General features: G+C 38.2%; 3 protein-coding genes across 3 annotated transcripts; 1 reads left to right on the top strand and 2 right to left on the bottom strand.

Moving 5' to 3' along the window:
• Positions 1–966: 966 nt before the first annotated feature.
• Positions 967–2992, bottom strand: LOC131979778 (complement C1q-like protein 2). The gene is made up of 4 exons (XM_059343797.1): positions 2434–2992; positions 1981–2160; positions 1624–1755; positions 967–1315 (listed from the first exon to the last, which is right to left on the bottom strand). Exons 1-4 carry the CDS (start codon positions 2525–2527, stop codon positions 1008–1010), a joined length of 714 nt encoding a protein of 237 aa, XP_059199780.1. The 5' UTR covers positions 2528–2992; the 3' UTR covers positions 967–1007.
• Positions 2993–5326: 2334 nt separating this feature from the next.
• Positions 5327–11470, bottom strand: tppp2 (tubulin polymerization-promoting protein family member 2). The gene is made up of 4 exons (XM_059343810.1): positions 11366–11470; positions 8427–8618; positions 7764–7917; positions 5327–7352 (listed from the first exon to the last, which is right to left on the bottom strand). The coding sequence occupies exons 2-4, from the start codon at positions 8615–8617 to the stop codon at positions 7161–7163; spliced, it is 537 nt and encodes a 178-aa protein (XP_059199793.1). The 5' UTR covers position 8618; positions 11366–11470; the 3' UTR covers positions 5327–7160.
• Positions 11471–13869: 2399 nt separating this feature from the next.
• On the top strand, positions 13870–17784 carry ftr84 (finTRIM family, member 84). The gene is made up of 7 exons (XM_059333652.1): positions 13870–14442; positions 14795–14890; positions 15960–16193; positions 16357–16513; positions 16595–16651; positions 16807–16860; positions 17243–17784. The coding sequence occupies exons 1-7, from the start codon at positions 13870–13872 to the stop codon at positions 17782–17784; spliced, it is 1713 nt and encodes a 570-aa protein (XP_059189635.1).
• Positions 17785–19207: the final 1423 nt, after the last annotated feature.

A 19207-nucleotide genomic window follows, 5' to 3' on the forward strand; every position in this document is an offset into this window, starting at 1 on the left:
ATTATATTGTATGGCAGTTTGTATTGAAATGCCACAACTCTGCATTGGCTTCACATCTGTCACATTAAAGAACTGAGAATTATTTTTATTTATTTCTATGGAAATCTATGTGTGAAGGAAAAGCCTCGAAAAATAAAGGCACATGTACAATGTTACACAACATAACAGCTAAGCAATAAATACCACCAACATAAACGATCAATCTTAGCACTGGTGTAGATCACCTAAGGCTGTTTACTATAGGAGTAATGGGGGGGGGGGGGTCGGTCTTTCCATACTACATTAAACAGCCAAGCAGCTGTTTAGACAATCTTATCCTGAATCAGGGTTAGTCGACTAAAGCAGTAGTTCTCAACCTTTTTGAGTCGTGACCCCCAATTTAACATGCATGTTGTCCGTGAAAATTACAAAAAAAGGAAACAAAATGACCAAAAAAGACACAAATTGACCACAAAATGACCAAAAGAAAGACACAAAATGACCAGAAAAGACACAAAATGACTAAAAACAGACACAAAATGACTAAAAAAAACCCACGAAATGTCCAAAAAAACACAAAATGACCAAAAAAAGACATTAAGTGACCAAAAAGATTAAAACACATGAACACTTTAACACAGTGGAGACAGAGCTGACTTCCAAAATGATTTGGTGACCCCCAGAAATCATCTCGCGACCCCAATTGGGGTCCCGACCCCAAGGTTGAGAACAGCTGGACTAAAGGACCTTGTTTTTCCTGACAATATATGACTGTTAAGTTTCTGCAGATCTTCAAAAATCGCTATTCATTCTGAATGTAAGACTCCATTCTTTGAACAAAAATATAATGAAGAAATGCATTTGATAATATTTTTTATTAAAATTAAAAAACACAGTTCTGTTACATATCAGGCCCTTTTGTATTACAAGGTTATTACTATTTCCATCTGTTGATTTCATGTTTAGTTTGGAGAAACAAAAGATAAACAGATTTCATTAATTAGATGTTTTATACCAAACTGAATAAATCAATGTGAGGTCAAAGTGGGGTGAATCAAAGAGCCAGAGAAGGTGTTTAGGCCCTCAATGTTCCCACATAGCTGCCTGCCGCTCAGCAGCTCTACATAGACCTGGCCTCCCTGCTGCAGGGACAGCAGTACTGTCTGGGAGCTACTGTCTTCTGAGTCCTCTCTATTGTCTTCCCAAATGGATGTCACCACCTCTCCGTTTCTCATGAGTTGCACCTTGTAGTACATCCTTCCACCTGTCAGGCTCAGCTTTGAGTAGACAGAGAAGGAGAAGGAGTACAGTCCGGCACAAGGAGCTGTGAATAAACCTGGAACCAATAAAAACATTTTTTAATTGAATTTGCACTTATAACCTTATATATACGTATATGTATATATGTGTATATATATATATATATATATATATATATATATATATCTTTATTTGTGCATGTTTTTATTGTATTTTAATAACTGTACAACACTTTGGTCAACTGAGGTTGTTTTTAAATATGCTCTATAAATAAATTTAGACTTGGCTAAACAAATTTTAATTTCCAATTTCACTACACACCTACGGCAGAAGTTGTTAGTTACGGTTATCCTAGTTACACTTATACATACATACAGAACCTACCAAGGACTGGGTTATATGCATTTCCATGGTTTAGAGTGATGACATCATAAGGGATGGGCATGTTTCTGGTGAAAGGTCCCAGACAGTTTATTCTGGAGCTCATAGAGGCTGTGAATGCAACCCTCATCCCTCCTAGGACAGAGACAAGTCAACAGGGTTTAACAATGCTTCAAGTCATTCGTAAACATTATTTCTGCCTGATTCAAGTCAGGTAGTCAGACTACTCTCAGTCAGGTAGTCTGATTACTCCAGGCAGTTCAAACTGCCATGAACTGCCCACACTACTTCACAACGTCATCAACGAGACCCCTAATCGCAGAAATATTGCTATTTTGTTGATACTAGTATCCAGAATACCTAAAAGTTCAAGGAGGCTGTCACCCAGCTGGGACATGCTCACAGACAGGTCCATCATTCTTGTGTAGATTTGATCCTCTGCTTGTTGGAGCTCAGTGGTGGCACAGCAGCAACCTCGCTGGTGATTAAACGCACAGTCACAGTCCCACTTTCCGCACGGCAGCTCCCCCTCCCATGCTACTGCAAATAAACAAGGAAAGAAAAGAGTGTTAACGATCTGGAAACCAGCTGCTGTTTTGTATGCCATTCTCACATTGTCACACGAACACAAATACATTTTTTTATCAAGTATAGGTTTAAGACAAATTGTAATTAACAGATATCATAATAATCATTTTTTTCTCGTATTTGATCCCCAGAAGGAAACTCCTAACCACTGCAATTTGTCACCATCAATTTTTTTTCATCAATACTTAGTCAAAAGGACAATAGTGACATAACAGTTTGCTTTACCTGCTGCCTCTCGTAGGCTGCTGATAGTGTTTTCAGCTCTCACACTGTCCCACAGCAGGCCAAAGACAAGCAGAGTGAATGCTACAGCTCTCATCTCACAACTTCTCCGACTGGATGAAAAACACCTGATTCAAGTCAGTAGAAAGTGTTGTTTTATCAAATGGTCATTTTATTCTGTTTTATTATTTGTTTATTTGAATACAATTTGGTGTTCAAAAATTATTTCAATTATAGTCCCATTGTCAAGAAACCAGCAGATATATTTCTTTTCACCCAGAAATTTAGAATGACAAAATTGACAAGTTCTATGCTAATAATGTAAATAAACTGAAAAAAGAGAGATACGAGTAATATTTTTCAGGTTTCATGTTACAAGAATAACCGGTATGGAGCTTCCATAACAATAGCTTTTAAGAAAAAGCGTCTTTTTATCTCATTATAGTAAAAAAAAAAAAAAAAACTTCATGACTTACTGCAGTCCAGCACAGAATCTCTTCAATTTGTATTCACGTAAAATCGTATATTCCAGCTTTTAAATCTACAGCTCTCCTGATGAATAAATAAAGGATAAAAATACACAGAAAAAGGACTTAAGGATGCTGAAGGAATGTGCCGCTTGCTCCTTTTTCACATCACTTTTATTTGGGTGGGTGGAGAGATCTCTGCGTCCAGTCAACTGGCAACCCACTGATCTTTTCCCTGCTATTAATCCCCTCCCACTGACACTTTCAACCTGTGCTTCACAGTGTGACCTGTGAGGGCAGGTTTCAGCAGGGACCATCCTGATAAGCTCCCCAGTGTATATCAAAATCTCTTAGAGATTGTATCTTACACAGCCTGTGTGTATAAGTTGGTCAGAGGTGTCAGGTTGGCTGATAGGATTGCTCAGTTTGTTGTCTATGATAAACCTTCTGCATTATCCCTCAGCACCTATTGGAAACTTATGACCCTGGATCAAAGAAGACCCTGGTTTAGTTTAGGCAGGTGTCTGTGTGTATGTTTATCTTCCTGCATTCAATCGTGGTCGAAAAATACTTTGTAGGTCATAGGAGCTGAATGATCTATTGTGTACCTACAATTAAGATATTACGCTTCTGTAACACTGCACTATTATACCTGTGGAGCTGCTCACCACCATTACCTTACACTATGTAGTTTAGAGAATTTGAATTGTGATTTTTCCAGAAGAATCCAAATGTGTTAGTTCTCAAAGTATTCCAATTATAACTGATTTCTCATATTAGGACTTTATTGTTACACAATCTGCTTGTTTTCTGAAAAGCAGGTGGCTATGCATAACAGACTGGTAGGCTAATATGAGACTGGACTCCCCTCAAAAACAGCAATATAGGGCGTTTGTACAGGCAGCAAAATATGACTCATATTTACATTTTAGACTGTTCTCCATCACCATTTTGCTGACGAAGTAGTAGTGATTGATGGCACACTCGGGGACTTTCCACCCAGGAGAACGGGTTGTGTCCCATATGAAAACAAAAGTAAACAACTTTCTACATAACTTACCTTTTTTTTTACATAACTTAAACAGCTCACAGTTTGTGAATCATGTTTTGTTACATTACTTCCATTTTTTTACGTAACTTCCATGGCTCACCTTTGTCTCTACTTCACTGCCGGCCTTTATGTGCATTTATTTACTTTTTAAACTGTCCTTTATAACGCCTAACCAGGAAGTTTGTTGCCCTAAACCTCGGTCAGTGGTTTTGTGGCCTAAATTCACCAAAACTGCAGCCTTCTTTACAACCATGAACTGTAATGACATGTGTGCTATCTTTAGAAGGCGCCACTGTACCATTAGCCGAGAAATACTCTTAAAGGTCACTTTAACAAAGGTTCAAAATGACAAACGGTGTATTCTGTCGTTTACCTACGAGATCTTGTTGGTTAACCATGTTAAATCATTCAATCAATCTGCAGAAAGAAGTCTGGTAAATTTAACAATGTCAGCACTACAAAAACACAATGGAAGTAGGAGCAAAGGCTCTTTTGAATCTCTCCGTCCTGCAACGGAGAGAGAGGAGCCGTCCACTGCTGTTTTTTTGGTCCATAAAGGTTTTGTGTAGCGGATGATGGCCTGAAACATCTTGACAGGTCATCTCTCCACCACCTCCTCCAGTGTGTCCAACCTGGCTCCAACCACAGAACCAGCTCTTTTGACCGGTCTGTCCAAGCGCCTTCATCTCTGTCTGATGCTGTCTCCCCAGCAGACTGCAGCATAAAACAACACACTACCACCACAGACTGATAAACATCTGCAGCATCTTACCACAGATGTCAAAAGATCTGAGCTTCCTTAAGAAAAAGAGGCAGCTCTGTCCCTTTTTGTAGAGAGCGTCTGTGTTTAGGGACCAGTCCAACTTATTATCCAGGCATACAACTAGATACTTATAATTTTGGCACCACCACAGGTATTCACTGGCTGAAGGGGGGGCTTGAACCTGTGGAAAACTATGATAATTTCCTTTTTTTTATCAGATCCCTGTCCATTCCTGATACACACCACAATAGCAGTATCATCCGAGAGTTCTGGATGTGGCAGGACTCTTGAAGTCTGCTGTGTACAGTGTGAATAAGAATGGAGCCAGAACAGTGCCTTGTGGAGCCCCTGTGCTACTCATTAATGTCCCAGAAACACAGTTCCACAACCTGACATACTGTGGCCTTCCTGTCAGGTAATCAGTGATCCAGGAGATAAAGGAAAGATCCACTCCCATCTCTGTGAGCTTGTTTTTGAGTATATTGGGTTGGATGGTGTTGAATTCGCTTGAAAAATCAAAGAACATGAACATCTTGAACAGACTTGCAGTGTCTTTTATTAAACTATAAGTTGATGTTTTTGTTTTTTAACAGAAATGATTACTCCACAAAAGAGTCTACTATTTGGCATTCATTTATTGGATTATTTCTTCATTATTGGGATCTTGGAGTGATTACAGTGACTCATGAGTCAAGGGTGGCAATACAAGGAATACACACTATTATGAAATTCAATGGCACTATCCACACAAAACCCCAGTGATGCTTATCAGCTCAGGACTATAGTGTGAGATCTGGAGAAGGTAAGCTATCTTTAAACATGTATACTATATGATGAGCATTGTTAAAGTGGTTCCTATGAATCACCCATAAATGCCATCAGTATCACATTACTAGGAGGGTCAAGGTAGAAGGATGAGTGTATGCTGAATGTTTATTGTTCCACAAGGGCCTTTTATGTGGTGAAATTGTATCCAAGCTATTTCTGGAAAATATCAGGTCTCAGGTGAAGGTTATTATCTTTAGTCTTCATTGCTTTTACAGTTATTCACTGACAACTGACAACATATACTTTAGAAAATGTTGTCTTTTTTATATTCTGATATTGCAAATAAACTCTTTTTGTTGTTGTTGTTGTTGTTGTTGTTGTTGTTGTTGTTGTTGTTGTTGTTAAATGTTTTCCTGTCATCTATTATAAACAGCAAGTCTAATCAATAATGTTTTTTTTTAAATGCTTCTCCATCATGTCTACAAGGTTATAGGTAGCATGGCTGCAAAAAACAAGTATGCGCAAGATACATATATATATCCTGTATAACAACCTGATAAAACAATTTACAATTGCTTGGAATTGACAAAAGTTAAAGCTAATGGCAGGGTCTAAAATTAAATAATGTATACCCCTATAAATGTTTTTATATTGCATATTCAAATTATGAACAAAATATTTTTTTCTGAAATGTAAAATCGTGTAATTTAATATAACCAGTCATGTTGATGCATTTTCATTTAAGTATGTACATTTTTACCTCAAAAATGATCTTGTTTTTGTCTTAGACAATTTGGGAATGAAGCAAAATTCTTAATTGATTTGACCTTGAAACAAAATAAAACAGCATGAACACCTGCATTATATGAACATTAAGAATCACAATATAATGCCAATAATACAATATAAATTTGAAATTAATTAAATGCATGAAAAAAGTCCATTATCAGAATAATAATGGGCACTGATTGCTCATGTAGCAAAAGGCACTGAATTATAAAGTGATAAGCTTAGCAAGTGAAGGAGTGACTATTGACACAGAGTCATTTCTTGAAACCAGCTAAAGTATCATTCATTGCATCATGTTAAGCGAGAAAAGCAGCACGACTGTATCTCAGAGCATTTATGCTAGTGGCTACATCAATACTAAGGCACAGTGTTAAGCTATAGTACAAAGCAGAGTTAGTTTCTATTAAGCATGCTCGGATAAAATACAGTTACATCTTTTGGTCCCTGCAGAATCATTGAAAAATATGCAGAAAACTATCAGCTGTTCATGCTACATCACATTGAACATTTCTATAGTGATGTCCAAATGAAGCTTCATGATTTATTTTTTTCTTGCCAACTCGATGGCACTCTCTGGTTGAACACAAACTGAATTTTCTTTACTTTAAACCAAGAGCCAACAAACTACTTATGGTTCGTGAAGCTTCATTTGGACATCACTACATCATATTTTTTCTACATTCTTAATGCAATTTAGTATTTTCATTATCTTTGGATTATTTTCAAGATATTGTTTCTTTATGTTATTCATCCTGGTTGTCACTGAAACTCCAATCATATACAGTATATTTGTTTTGTCTTGAAAAATAGAGTAGCCAATACATGTAATCTTTTCTTTTAACAATTCTAATTAAACTTTTTGAGACAAAGCTTTCATAATCCTTCAGCAGAATTATGCATCTTTCACTTTTTCATCATAAGTGCCTTTGCCTTTGTACGATGCCACATAACCACTGCTGTCTGGGACGTCCTCGCGCCCGGCCTTTCCTTTTCCTTTGCCTGAGTCGTCAAATCGCTCCTTGTGTGCTCCAGTGTACTTTGTGGTATCAGTGAGTCTGTCCACTGCTGCTGCCTTGGTCACTTTCTAAAAACAATTAGAAGATTAAAAAAAAAAAAAAAAGGATATGTCACTACTTTATTAATTTGGGTGACAACCATGACACAAAGACCACATTTACCCCCAAAACACCTAAACTATAGGTGAACACAATGTTATGAAATTGCACTCAAACAGAGGTTATGTCCCTTAAGCAACTTCAATCAAAAGACATTGATGTTAGGTTTATCATATGTATTTCTTTGCTGCTTCGAGCACCACAGAGTGCCATCTAATTATATTATGCAAGAGAAGGCAGACATCTATATGGTTAAAACAATACCAAAACAATCAAAACAGGTAAGAAGAAAGTAACATGAAAAGCTGCATTTTGGATGTTATTTGCCTGATGGTGGTTGAAGTTGAATATGTTGAGGTTAGAACTGATAAAATACTCACAGTAATTCCAACGTTGGCAGGCTCCTTACCAACAATGAGACCATAGGCCTGCTGGAGCGATTCCTCTTTGCTTTTGCCTTTGAAACGTTTGGGAGCCAGCTCTGTCAGGGCCTGGTTAAACTGCTCGAATGTGATTACACGAGCTGACTTTGCCCTACAGAAACACACAGTGTTGACATATGTTTTCACAATTATCCACATTAGTTTAATTAGTTCCATGCTTTGGTTTATGTCAAAAAACACAAAACTAATGGATTTCCCACCAGCCTCAGCTGCACTTTACTATGAACTACATTTGGAGCTAATTAGCATATTTACGTATGCTAAGATTACCCTAGACAGGGTAGACAGGGTTCACCCCAAAATGAAAAATATATATATTTTCTCCTCCTACCTGTAGTGCTATTTATCGGTCTCTATTGTTTTTTATTGAGTTGCTAAGTCTTGAAGATATAGAAATGTCTGGTTTCACATTTGTATGTATATGGTTCTATGGTTATATTTGAGATAAGCAGACATCTCTACAATTGATACCTCCAACACATGGCAACTCATTCCAAAACAATCTAGATTAATAAATAGAATTGCATGTACAAAGAAAAATGTGTATTTTTGCTTTTGGGGTGAACTGCCCTGTGAAGTTGAGCCTGAATTAAATCTTACTTGACTTTGCTGAAAACTATGTCAGCATCGGTAGTAGTGACGTTCTTGCCGTCGATGATGTTGCAGTCCTTGCAGAGCTTCACAAAGTTCTTGCCGTTCATCTCCTTCCCTGTGGCCTTAGAGTCTCCATGGACTGCAAACTTCTGGAAGGAGGTCTCCACCTCTGCTTGAGACACTGAGCCTGCGGCCATCCTGACAGATACACATACAGTACATTCATTATCCAGCTGATTCTGTCGTTATCATACTATTGAATGGATTTTCATTACTGGTTTTCATTCCCATAAGTGTGGGTGGGAGGCGCCAGCTCTGCCTTCTATTAGGTACAGTAGGTTGTTATCAGCTCATTGAATGGGCTCCTGTTTTATGTTTTTTTATTGTGCTGTGCCCTCTAGTGGCCTTAGTACTCATGAAGGATTCCAGGAGTGTGAAAGCCAAAAGGAAAGCAAGGGAACATAGTATAAAAGTTTCTGACTTACAAGTGGATGGTTCAAACAAACCAATGATTCACCAAGGATACAGACTTTCAGTTAAACTAACAATATTATTTGAAGTAATGTCACTTAACTTCAGTGTAACTGCTTTTACTTTTGGCATTACTTTTCTGCATTTATTTTACTTTTAAAACTATCTTTTATAACACAGAACCATGATGTTTTTTTGCCCTAAGCTATTAGAAGTAGTTTTGTAGCCTACACCTTACAAAACTGCAGCCTTTTAAAGTTCCTAAACTGAACTGAAAGCTGAACTGTAGGCCTACCTAAACTAAACTGAAAGTGAAATGTAAGAAAACAGCAGCCAACAGCTATATAATTGGTTGCTGATAACAACCTACTGGACCTACTACACTCTAAATGCAAACAATGAACTTACTATAATTATGAAGTGATTTCAACTTAATTTATATTAGTCTTTCAATTTTACTTTCTAAAACTTAGTTGCCTTTACTTTTTGTCCCCATACTTGATTCATTCAGTAGCCTAATTTACTTGGTATTTGTGAGTAGGGCATATCTCCTGCATATCTAATCAAGCACTTTCTACACCAGTAGTCGACCAACCACCAGGTCGCTGATGTGACGCCACAATAACGCCATTTGTAAAAACCGGCAAAGTAGTGTTGCCAACTTAGCGACTTTGTTGCTAAATGTAGCTACTTTTTCAGACCCTCATAGCGACTGTTATTGGAGACTCCTTATTACTCTTCTTAAAGAGCTGCGGCCGGCCCGCAGCTCTTTAAGAGTAAGAAGGAGTCTAAGTGGCACAGTCCTCCTGCAGCAGTATTTCCTAGCTGCAGAGCCAGAGGTTAACACCTTAGCATCCAGTCTGCAAATTGCTAATAGGCTAACAGTTAGCTCTGTAGTAGTACAGTGTGTATGTGCTGCTGCTGCAGGAGGTGTTCACTTAGCGATCTCTGTTTGTTTAAAGCACCGGACACTCTGTGCACACACTAAAAACTGTTCCTGTTGTTTGTTTAAATTTAGTGCAATAAAAATACAGATGTTTTCCCTAACATAGGCAGAATATATTAAGTTAATGTGACTAATAATTTTTGAGTTGTAACAGCTAGATAGAAGTTGGCTTTACTTAAGTGCATTAAGTGCTCCCAACTTTGAAAAAAGTACTGCATACTTAAATAACATATGTTAATTTTAAAAAACATAATCAATCCATGCAACTTGAAACAATTGAAAAGTTTGCTTACTTACTTTTCCTAGGGTAATTGTTTTTCTAAATTTGTTTTTTTTAATTTTTAAAAATATTTTTAAGTAAACTCAACTTGTTAAAATGTACATTGTAGAAGGTGGAGTAGGCCCCTACCTGCCCAAACTTATGCAATGGTAAGTGCTGATAAATGCCTATTAATTAGTGTAATAACGTCCAGATCTGGTTGCTTTGTCCTAACTCTTAAAAAAGCCCTACAAAAGTGATGACACAACGTCCTTACTTTGGTTGATGTTCATTCACTTTTCATGTGAGGAATTACAGAACACAAATTCATAATGACCCTATTAGCTGATTGACGGTCAGCCTGCCAAGAAATGGCTGCCATCATAGTCAGCCTAAGTGAACATTTTCTCTCTCTCTCTCTCTCTCTCTCTCTCTTTCACACACACACACACACACACACACACACACACACACACACACACACACACACATATACACACTTCACATCCATCATTATGTTGGTGCTACTCAAGCTTCTCTCGGGCCAATTTAATTCAATCAGTTCAATTTCCAAATGGCTGCTCTGCTGTTCAATATACACTGAATGAACAAGCATGCTTCTTCTTTTTTTCCCCTCCTCTTCTAATCACACACGAACACACACTGGTCCATAACTTGTTCCTGCTGTTTGCTGAAAAAGATTAAGGAAGGTTGTGCCATATAAAAATGTGATGTAGAGGTAGAAATGTAAAAATAAAACAAAGTTTTTTTCATTAAAGAAAGACAGTTATTGCACAATTGTTTTTATTTTCCTTCTATTACTTAAAAAGTGCATCTAAATGCACTCTCCAACCAAATGTATGCTTAAAGTAGCAATCTTATATTTCTTGTTTGCATATTTTATTAGTGGGTAGGTGGATATTTGTAATTGCTGCAGGCACTGAAACATAAAAACATAAAGCACATAAAGAAAAATCTATGTAAATGTCTCTAGAGATCCAGAGCTGTATTTCTGCACGGCTCCATGTACATTTTAGAATGACAACAAATCTTTTTAAGAGAATCTAATATTATGATATATTATTGTATCCAAAAATATACATAGTATAAATCCTGTGTTATTGCTGGGGCATGAAATGAGACATCTATTTATGGCAACAATTAAATCCCTAGTTCTGAGATGTGTTTTCTGCTGTTGTTTCCATTGTCCCTGTTCGATGAGGTGCGAGCACATGAAACAGTGATGCTGAAAAAGAGAGTAAAGTGTACCTGCTGCTGCCGTAAATGGAAGGATGCTGGGAAAATTTTCAATCTGCTCGACCTCTTCGTCTTCCTCCTCCCTTTTCTTCTTCTTCGTCTTTCTCCTCTGCCTCTCCGGTCTTCCTGCCACTCCCAGGCTTTCTCACAATGACGACAGAGATGGAGAGATGCAGAGAGGCAGGAGGAGAGAGGGAAGCGGGAGGGAGGGGGGAGAGAGTACCGACCAGCACAGTCAATGACATCATGGGCACTCAGCCTCTCTTGTGTCTATTCACTCTCATTAGCTCCTCTCCTCTGTGCACAGAGCTGCCTCTGTGGAAAGATGTAATTATGTTGTGTTTATTTCATTTCATTACTCTTTTTTGTGACACATACTTCTTATGTTATCCAAGTTTTGGGGCAGGTACTATATTAATACACATTTTCTCCATTCTCTCCACTGTAACACTGAACTCAACTGACAGCTCTCTGTCATGCATGCTCTCCCACCCTCTTGCTTTCTCTCTTTTTTCTCTCTTACTGTCATTGTCACAAGAGCCCTCTTGTCTGGACAAAGATGAGAGCGGCCTTTCAAAGGACAAAGAGCACAGACAACATAAAGCTGACACATTACAAGAAACATTACCACTTCTCACAGCTTCATATCAATCAAACTGAATATTAGATGTCAGATCAGGAAAACAGCAGGCCTCTGATTCAATCCTTCCCAATAATATCAGATTTATACTTACAGTGGTGGAAAGAAGCGTCAAGCAATTCTTAAAGTGAATTTTAAAAAGATGAAACAGTACTTTTGGCCACATTTTTCTGACGGTGAGAATCAGTTTGCAGAAGGATTTTTAACTGAAATTTGAAAAAAAAAGGAAGCCTTGCACTGGATCTTGAGTTCCCCCGGACAACATATTTTCAGTATTTGTGCATATTATGTCTTTGTATCAGTCTGTTGTTTTTCAGCCACCAGTAATAAAACTGTCATTGTTCCTTCATGCAGTTCTATGAACATGGATGGCTGTTTAAGTATATATAGCAGTCACTGAAGGACACAGTCCAAAGATTATTCACAGTCATAACTGAAGAGAATAACAGACTATTTGCTGAATTTGATTTGTTGTATGTATTTACATAAATAATTAAATAAGAGTTGAATACAGGTGCATCTCAATATATTAGAATATCTTGGAAGTCCATTTCCAGTAGTTCAAGTCAAATAGCCCCAACCAAGTATTGAGTGCGTATAGATGGACATATTTTTCAGAGGCCAACATTTCCATATTAAACACGTTTTTTTGTAATATTACTTTTTTTTTTGAGACACTGAATTTTTGGTCTTCATTAAATGTAAGCCATACTCATTATAATTAGAAGAAATTAAATAAAGACATGAAATGGTTCCTTCTTTGTGTAATGGATCTATATAATGTGTTATTTTCACTTTTTGAATTTAATTACTGACATCAATAAAGTTTTCAATGATATTAAAATTTTATTGAGATCCACCTGTAGAGTTTTAAGTAGAAAAAAATGTATTTTTTATTCATTAGTCTCGAAAAATTAGACTTAGTACACATTTGAAAATAATAGATTATGACTTTAAATGAATCTAAATTAAAGGATTTTTTTTAATTTTTTTTTTACCTTGCATTGTTTTTAAAGTTTTCAGTGTACTCCTATGTGCCCACATGCTGATAATGAGGCTCTGTGTTTTGTTCACAGGACAAACAGAACAAGTTGTTTTGGCATCAGGCACCATCATGAAACTATCTGCTCAGTCGGTCACGGAGAATTAAAGGGTGTTAAGTTAGTGCAATAGCTCATTTGCCCATTGGACATACTAACTAATATAGTCAATCAATTCCTTGTTTTTGGTTGTTGTTTGACAGGTAAACAACATATAAGGTCAAACAAAAGCAGTCAGTAAAGCTTATGCCTTGGCATATAACTGACTGGTTTCTGAGACGTGTGTAATGCAGTTGGCAAACCCTGTCTGACATTAGACGGTATGAAGAATCTTGTTTTGTAAATAAAAAAATGTTAATGCTAAAACAGACCGCAGTGTCAAGGTACAATATGTTTCCAGTTATACATCAATACCAATACCAATTATTTTAATGTTCTGGGTAGCCTTGATGTTTGTAGATTTTTTTTGCTGACAACATGACCTTACTATGTGAATTCACATTAAATTCTGCTTGTTCAGCAGATTCCATCATGGTTTCAGGTCTCAGTATTTTCACTCAGATGCTGGGAAAGGGGTTCTATGGGAAGACGATCACCTTGTGTTTACAGTAGAAACAAAGCCAAGCCTTTAAATATCACCAGAGAAAAGCATTGCCTCTGGTTTGGAAAGGAGTTGAAGGATCACAGGACCCTGGGGTTGGACTCTCTCAGGACCAGAACTTGACTTACCATCATTTGGCAGACTTAGGCCCACTTGTATTAACAGACTGGGTTTTCCCTCAGGACTCAAATTCTGATCCAGAGTCAGTCCCATATTTTTTTCGTCAAACATCATCATGGCTGAGTCAAGTTTCCCTTTACCACCAGATGATTACTGTCTTCTGTGTGTGGACGCACTAAGAGACCCGGTCACCATCCCGTGTGGTGACACCTACTGCCTGGAGTGCATCAAGATCTACTGGGACCAGTTTGACCACATGGGCGTGTACAACTGCCCACAGTGCCGTGCGACCTTCACACCCCGACCCGTGCTGAGGCGTAATCTGCCGGACGTGAGCATTGAGCCACGGCGCCAGCTTCCGGAGCTCACCCCTTTCCCCTACATGCACCGGGAATCCTTCTGCGATTTCTGCGTCGGCCGTCGCAACAAGGCCGTTAAGTCTTGCCTCATGTGCCTCGCCTACTACTGCGAAACGCACGTAAAGCCACATTATGAGTCATCAACCTTCAAGAGACACAAGCTGGTGGATGAGACGGGACACCTGGACAGGAAGATCTGCCCCCAGCATGAGAAAGGCCTGGAGCTGTTCTGTCGATCGGACCAGATGTGCATCTGTGTGCTGTGTACTGTCAGAGAGCACCGCGGCCACAACATCGCCTCAGCAGAAGAAGAGCGCATCGAAAAGCAGGTGAGTCTGAATTGATTGTAAGTCAGTATGTTTAACTCTGTCTGACATATTGCCCATGTATGGACTGCATACGTTTCATAACAGCAAACTGAAACTCACAGATTTGTTTCAAAAAAATAAATTCAATGTGGATGGATTAAATATCAAATATGAAAGCTACCAAACTCACAGTAAAGTCAAAACCATATCCCAGTCTGAAATATGTTTTTTTATTTTTTATTTTATGTTATTTGAGTTTTTTCTCCACAATCATTTGTTGAACCACAATGAGAACCACTGAATTAAACGGATGTCTTTTTCTTGACTGTGACAGATAAAAACTTGTCTTCTTACTGTCCTGTTCTTCCGATAGAAAGTCCTGGTGGTCACCCAGTCTGAAGTCCAGCATATCATTCAGGAGAGGATGAAGGAGCTGCAGGAGCTCAAACATAATGTGGATGTTCTCAAAGTAAGATCAGACATTGCTTGATCAAACATAAATACGTTTTTCTGTACATTGTTGCAGAGTGACAATGTGTTTGGAGAAGATATGTGACCTTAGATATTACAAAAATGGTAATCTGAAAATGATAGTTCTGAGTTTTTGAAATGGGGTTGTACAATGTCCTTATCCATAGTCAATGTATTAAATACAGGAGATCACAGTTGGAAAAATAGTTGGTGAAAGGTAGGCAAAAGGGTGGTCAAGCAGTACTGCTGTCGACAGGGTCAGCAGCGAAACATATTTTAGCCACCTAAACTCCCAAAATGAATATCAGTTTAAGTATATGCTATATTTAGAATTGTTTAAGCCCTTTACCTTGCCATCATACAACACTATTTAAGTTTGAATGGGAGAACCTGAAGCCATTATCTAAGTGCTAGTCAAAACCACCAGACTTCATTGACAAAAGTAGTAATTTTACCTTGCATAACACGGGGGTTGCTGGTGTACTGCTGCCCCCATTGTTTAGTTTGTTTGTGTTATTGCTTGACATTGGTGTTTTAAAGGGTGGGTTTGGAATTAAAAAGTCACACAATAACAAACACTCTAAATAATTGAGTCAGTGGTAGATCAGCAGCCCAATGTGTTAAAATGACTCTTTTTGTCAATGGAGTCTGGTGGCCCAAGACCCAAGGTGATGGTTTTAGCTCCCCTGGGTAAACTTAAATAGGGCTGTCTGACGGCAAGGTGAAGAAGGGAAAATATTATACATACAGTGTACACTAAAACTGATGGTGTAGACGGCTAAAATTAGTGTTGCCGTTGTGCCTGTCAACAGCAGTACATGACTTGGTTTTTGTGCCACTACTCCTACCTGCTTCTCCAAACTTGGAACATGCGGACTGCAGTTCTCTGAAGCTATACACTGATTATGGATAAGTACCTCAATCAACCCCACTTCAAGAAATACAAACTATCCCTTTAATGCACTGTGTATTGAATTTAAACAATAAATGGTACCGTCTGATGGTGGTATCAATATCACACCCTACCCTGTCCTTAAACTTATCAACAAACTGGTTTCCCCTTCTAGAGTGGCGCCCAGCGAGCACAGACAGAGAGTGATAAGACTTTCCACGAAATGCTGCAGGCTGTGGAGCGCTGGAAGGCTGAAATCCATCAGATGATAACGGCCAACATGCAGTCGGCAATGTCGCAGGCTGAGGGCTACGTGGACCGACTGGAGCAGGAGATACTGGAGCTGCAGCGCAGAGATGCAGAGCTACGGCAGATCCTAGAAACAGAGGACAACATTCACTTTCTGCAGGTGCTGAAAGATCATACGGCGCTGCAAGAAATATTACCATTTATATCTTAATACTTGTCATGTAATACAACAATCAAGTCTGTGAGCTGCTGTGAGAGAACTTTGCATAAAAAAGTGTGTTTCTGACTTGTGCTTTATAGAATTTCTATTTCTGTTTCAATAGAATTTTCCGACCCTGTGCGTTCCTCCTGAGCCCATGGTGCCCAAAGTGCTCATCAACCCTCAGTTCTCCTTTAGCGAGATGAGTAAGACGGCCTCAGAGATGAAGGAAAATCTGGACGACATCTGTAAGAAGGAACTGAGCAAAATCTCCAAGACAGGTTTGTGTCTCGTAGATGGTTTTGACAGAACTGTCAAAGAAATAAAATGGTTCACTAACTAATGCTGTATCCTCTTCACAGTGAGTGAAACTCCCGTGTACATACTCCTGCCAAGAAATGGAGAAAAACGGCTTAAAGGTAAGTGACTGATAACTGAGTTTGTACAATAGATAATATAGATTTTAAATTGAACAACAAAATGAAGAAAACAAAGGTGGTCTAATATTTTTTTCCATGACTGTATATGAAATATATTTTTGTCAAAAATAAATGTGTCCATGTTTTTTTTCCAGTTCCTTCCAGAGCTGATTTTCAGGAGCCAAAAACCAGGAAAGACTTCTTAAGATGTAAGTGTTCATTTTTTGAATTAGTTTGAATTTTCTGAATTAGTTCATTCAGTGCTGATCACTGGTGTCAGAAACAAACTTTGACATATTTGTCTTTCTATGACAAAAGCAATACATTTAGATATTTTAATATAATATTCTCAGATATTCACATAGGCTCTGTTAATGCAAGACTGGAAGATGTTTGAAAAACAGTGGTGGCTTCTAATCACATATCACAGAGATAAAAATGAATGAATGTTGTCGGTGAAAAACAGCCAGTGAGGCTGAGGCAGAGTGAATGTATGAAAAAATGACACTTTTTTTATTGATAAAAGAGATGCTCTACATCTAAACAAAGAAACTTAAGAACTGTGTGTTGTGTATTGCTGTTTTTGCTCAGACTCCTGCAAGTTGTCCTTCGATCCGCACACAGTCTACAAAGAGCTGGTCCTGTCCGACGGGAACCAGAGGGTCACACGGAAGAAAGCAGTCCAGTTTTACCCAGATCATCCAGACCGCTTCGACGGCTTCTCCCAGGTGCTCTGCAAGGAGCCTCTGACTGGTTTCAGATTTTACTGGGAGGCGGAGTGGGGCGGAGAATTTTCCATCGGGGTGGCCTACAAGAGCATCAGTCGCAAAGGGAAGAACTCGCACAGCTTACTGGGCTACAACGAGAAGTCTTGGAGTCTCCTCTGCTCTGACTCAGGCTACTCTGCCTGGCACAACAAAGTGGACAGAGACCTTCCTGAAGCTCCCCGGGCCACACGGATCGGTGTGTATCTGGATTATGCAGGCAACACTGTGGCCTTTTACTCAATATCACAGACTATGGAGCTTATCCACAGATTTAAAACTCAGTTCAGTGAGCCTTTGTATGCTGGTTTTGGTGTGGGCTCCTCTGTTACCCTCTGCCAGCTGAAGCAGAACGACACGTCTTACTAAGATTTAGTGTGATAGGGATAGATATAGATAGATATATACTTACCAAGGAGTACTAGAAAATTATTGTCTGAAAAAAAAAATATTTTAAACCACTCCTTTGCACAGATTTTCATGTTATTTTAAACCACTCCTTTGCACAGATTTTCATGTCATTGTGACCACCAACTTCCTGTAATATAAGTTTATAATGTCCCACTGAATGCCATTTCAAGACCATTATTTTTATATATGTTTATTTCATGCAAATTCATTCAGACAAATATATGTTGGTTAAATACAGATAATGCAAGTAGCAATACAATCCTCTAATGCTAATAACAGGATGTCTATAGTCAACTATGTTGTTTTTTCTGAACATTAACAGTCTGCAGATAGAAGAAAATAGTATACATGCTGTGCAAAAGTCTTAGGCAGGTGTTAAAAATGCTGTAAAATAAGAATGCTTTCAAAAATAGAAATGTTAATCATTTATTTTTTATCAATAAACAAAATGCAAAGTAAGTTAAAATAAGAAAAATCTAAATCTAATAAATATTTGCCTTCGAATCAACATCAATTCTCAAGACTTTTGCAGTACTGTACATGCTGTGTAAATTTGATTGTGCGTAAAAACAAAAATATGTGCATTGACTTAGCAAGAGCAACTTTCACAATTAATGGCATACAACACTAAAGACACCTTTACTGTAAAGCAATATAAGTACATATATACGTGTTATATATATCATATTGATTAATATTTAGACAAACATCAAAATTATTACATTTGATTTGATTTTAAGTACTGAATGTGTAAATAACTGTGTTTAGTGATTCATGTTTTAGAGTTTGTTAATGTCTGGTCATAGCCTCTTGGATGAATGCCTTAAAGACATCTTGTAGACATATTACTGATGTACAAATATCTGCCTACAGACAATTACATGTACTGGCCAGTTTCCCCACCCTATAGAGATACATGACAGGTGGGACAAAACCTGTTAAGACATATGTACAGGTAATTATAAAAAAAAAGGGTTTTGGTATCATATCCATAAAGGCTGTAACAATTGCCATTGGGAGCTGGGCCATAACAGTAGACGACAAAGTAATAAAAATGATCTTAAAAGCCTTGTTCTTCATGCTGTTACCCCTTTGTTGGTTCCTCTGCCCCTCTCCTGGTGCAGGGTGTTTCAGAACTCGGAGAACTGAGAGGCAGCAGAAAACCATCAACAGCAAGAAAAAGAAATACAAAGCTGCCAGCGTAAATACAAAGCTTCTATGATAACGGAAAGCCAAACAAACACTGGACAAAGAAATCGCTGTCAGCCAAGAAACACAACAACCTGCAATCTTGTATCTCAGATGTTTACACCTGAGGAATATCACAGGGTGGACAGTTGCAAGGTATTGTTCCAGGCAGATGTAGCTCTGCACCAGGGGA

Source organism: Centropristis striata, chromosome 1 (genome assembly GCF_030273125.1).
Source record: "Centropristis striata isolate RG_2023a ecotype Rhode Island chromosome 1, C.striata_1.0, whole genome shotgun sequence".
NCBI classification, from domain to species: domain Eukaryota; kingdom Metazoa; phylum Chordata; class Actinopteri; order Perciformes; family Serranidae; genus Centropristis; species Centropristis striata.